Source organism: Arachis ipaensis, chromosome B03, assembly GCF_000816755.2.
Source record: "Arachis ipaensis cultivar K30076 chromosome B03, Araip1.1, whole genome shotgun sequence".
NCBI lineage: Eukaryota > Viridiplantae > Streptophyta > Magnoliopsida > Fabales > Fabaceae > Arachis > Arachis ipaensis.
This window is the reverse complement of record NC_029787.2, coordinates 134,276,558-134,279,465: the sequence shown is the minus strand read 5'-3', so window position 1 is coordinate 134,279,465 and position 2,908 is coordinate 134,276,558. Positions and strand designations below refer to the sequence as shown.

General features: G+C 32.1%; 1 protein-coding gene across 1 annotated transcript in view; it reads right to left on the bottom strand.

Moving 5' to 3' along the window:
• LOC107631996 (transcription and mRNA export factor SUS1) overlaps positions 1,620–2,908 on the bottom strand; it is a gene marked incomplete in the record, with an annotated part of 2,073 nt that continues 784 nt past the window's right edge. The window contains 3 exon segments of the mRNA XM_016335611.2: positions 1,620–2,049; positions 2,727–2,803; positions 2,892–2,908. Coding sequence (XP_016191097.1) covers positions 1,976–2,049; positions 2,727–2,803; positions 2,892–2,908 — 168 coding nt within the window.

The following is a 2,908-nucleotide window of genomic DNA, read 5'->3' as shown; positions in this document are numbered from 1 at the left end:
AGTTTGCCGTATTCACCGGCAAACTTTAAATTTCTAAATTTTTTTTTTTCGTGTTGGAAAGCAAAATTAGGTTTTTTCAAAATTAAAGTGTTGAAAAACTATTTCTACTACAAATTATTAAATACGACTTATTTTTATGTACTCTTGTGTACTTCTAATTACTTCTAAAAACGATGATAATGATTATCATTACCGATTGTAAAACTTAGGAAATTCGCCAGAGGTACGCGAACTTAATGAATTTTATAGAGTTCATTAAGAATTACAGCAAACTTGCCCCCACAACAAAAAAAAAAATTTAGATTCTAGAAATTAAAGTTTTAATAATTTTTTTAAAAATAAAGTTTTTTTTAATTTTATTATAGAAAAAATTCCTTCTTGGTGGTTGACTAATTTACCGCATATCTTTATATAAGCACAATTTTAACACCTAATATCTAAAAATAGCAAAAACAAAAAAAAGAGAGAAATAAGAAATAAAGGAAATTTGACAATCACAAATGGCAAAACCCAATCAATTAATCCAAACCAAGACTAAATTGTCAAATTCATCACTTAATCCAAATCAACACTTAATCCAAATCAAGATTAAATTATCAAATTCATCACCGAAAGATTATTCATTCCCCAGATTCATTCTTAAAAGATTTTTTTAATCAAATTCATCCTTCAAAGATTTTAAGTTAATTATATTAGTCATTTTATCACTTCCATAGTTGATGGTATTAGAATTTACTAATATGACACATTAAATAACATGACAGCGCACACCTGTTAGTCTTAATTGGCTGCCAATTGAAAATTTTCAATGCCTCAAAATCGCCCTTAATTTGGAATTGATATAATCTAATTTTATAAACTTATAATGTTAACCATTAATTAGGATTGTGGTAAATATGGTATCACTTAACTGACGAATTTTGATGCAATTAGTAACAAAAGTGATGAAAAAACTACCTTGACTAACTTACAATTTTTGAAAGACAAATTTAATTAAAAACTATCTTTCATGACGAATTTGACTGGTTACTCTCCAAACCAATCAACCACTTGTTCAATCGAATAAGAGCCACAACTAGAGTTGTCATATCCCAGTTATTCTTTGTCAGAATAATCATTACACCCACAAATACATCTGCTTTGTATATCAAAAACAACTTAAATGTATCAGTTTTGGGTGAGTTGTCTATACATATTTTGGCATGTTTTCGCTGGTCTAATGACTAAAAGACGTGGATAAAGCAATCCCAAACTGAAACACTGCTCGAAACGCTAACTATTTATTCATTCAAACGGATCAGTCATTAAGATAGGATGCGAAGTAACTGCTAGGTTGTGTTTGTAAGCATTTTAAAGGCGAATGAATTAAAGGAAACGGCTTCAGAGTATAGACTCCACTTTACTCTTTAAGCCCTTCCCCTCACCTCCTAAACTTCAACTCACAAACACGCCCTTATGTATTGAGATATTGGCCAGCGTCGGATCACAATTGATTTATTTCGATTAGTGATCCCCATATGAATTACATTGACCCGGGCTCTTGTTCCTCTAATCCTCTTGATAAACTGTTAATCAAGGTTTTTTATTTTGTTTGTTTCTACTTTCTACTGTTAGTCTTCTTGAAACAAGTACAAGATCCAGAGTCATTCAATTCAATCAAACTAAGCACTCAGGAGGGAATACAAGTAGATAAGGATGTTACAATTTAGTGTTTCTAATATTTTTCATGAACTATGCCTAGCAATTTGATTGGGAAACAAGAATACTCAACCTGAAGTTTACATGCCTGGACAGAACTCAGAAAACCCACCCCCCATTTTTGCTTTTCTCTTTTTCAAACATGATGTAACCTATAAAGCTTGTCCAAACTTTACAGATAATATTACACTAAACAACAGTTGACAGGATAGATAGTTGTGGAGTTCGTGCCTCTTACCATTCAGAGAATGCACACACTGATACAATGCTATCATGATCATATAGCAGCCGATGCAAGAAATGATCTAATTCGTTGTAACAACTCAGCTTTCACAGAGTCTGGAACAGAAGCTGCATTGAAAAGAAAATGCGGCATCAATCGTATTTCCAGCCATACTAAGTAAATTTCAACATCATGCAACGCTTAATGTTTATCAAGGGAGGTTATTACGAAATACAAAGGTATCAAGTGCAGTATCACCTAAACTTTACAAAAGAATAAAGATGCATCCCTCCTAAACCATCATCCCAGATATCCTCATAATTTCTAAACAAGGAGAATTTAGAATGCTTCTTATGATAACAAGATAATAAATGCAAATTTTACTTTTTCTAGGAGTTAGGAGAATAACAGAATAATAAGGAGTGTACATCGTTACTAGTCTATATAATATTGACTAACCTCAAGGGAGGAATTTACCCAAAAAAGAAAACATGAAACTATCTACTGCTTCTATAACTATGGTCAGGTTTATATGACCTATTTATGCAGTTCCTATCCAATATTGGCAATGACGTAAAGTTATATAACTGCAAAATGATTCCAACTGACAAACAACAACAGGAACTGATGGGGCAATGCTCAAAAAGCCTGATGCATTTTAGAAAGTTTGTAGTTTATTGCGAAATCTGCATGATCATCAGCAACAAGTCATCGAGATGCCGCAATTACAAAATCCCCGAGAACACAAGTTGAATATCAAAAGCATAATAAAAACTTAAAAAGAAAAAGAAAGAAAAGCACAGACCTCTGCCTTTAGGGGTAATAACCTGGACAAGATCATCGACCGTTACATTATTCCTCCCTTTCTTCTTGGCGAATGCCCTAATTAACCATGAATTAACCCTAGTCAAATCCAAAATGATAGCTTGTAATAATTACTAACTACTAATTACAAAAAAAATTAAAATACCTGCAAAGAGATTTCAT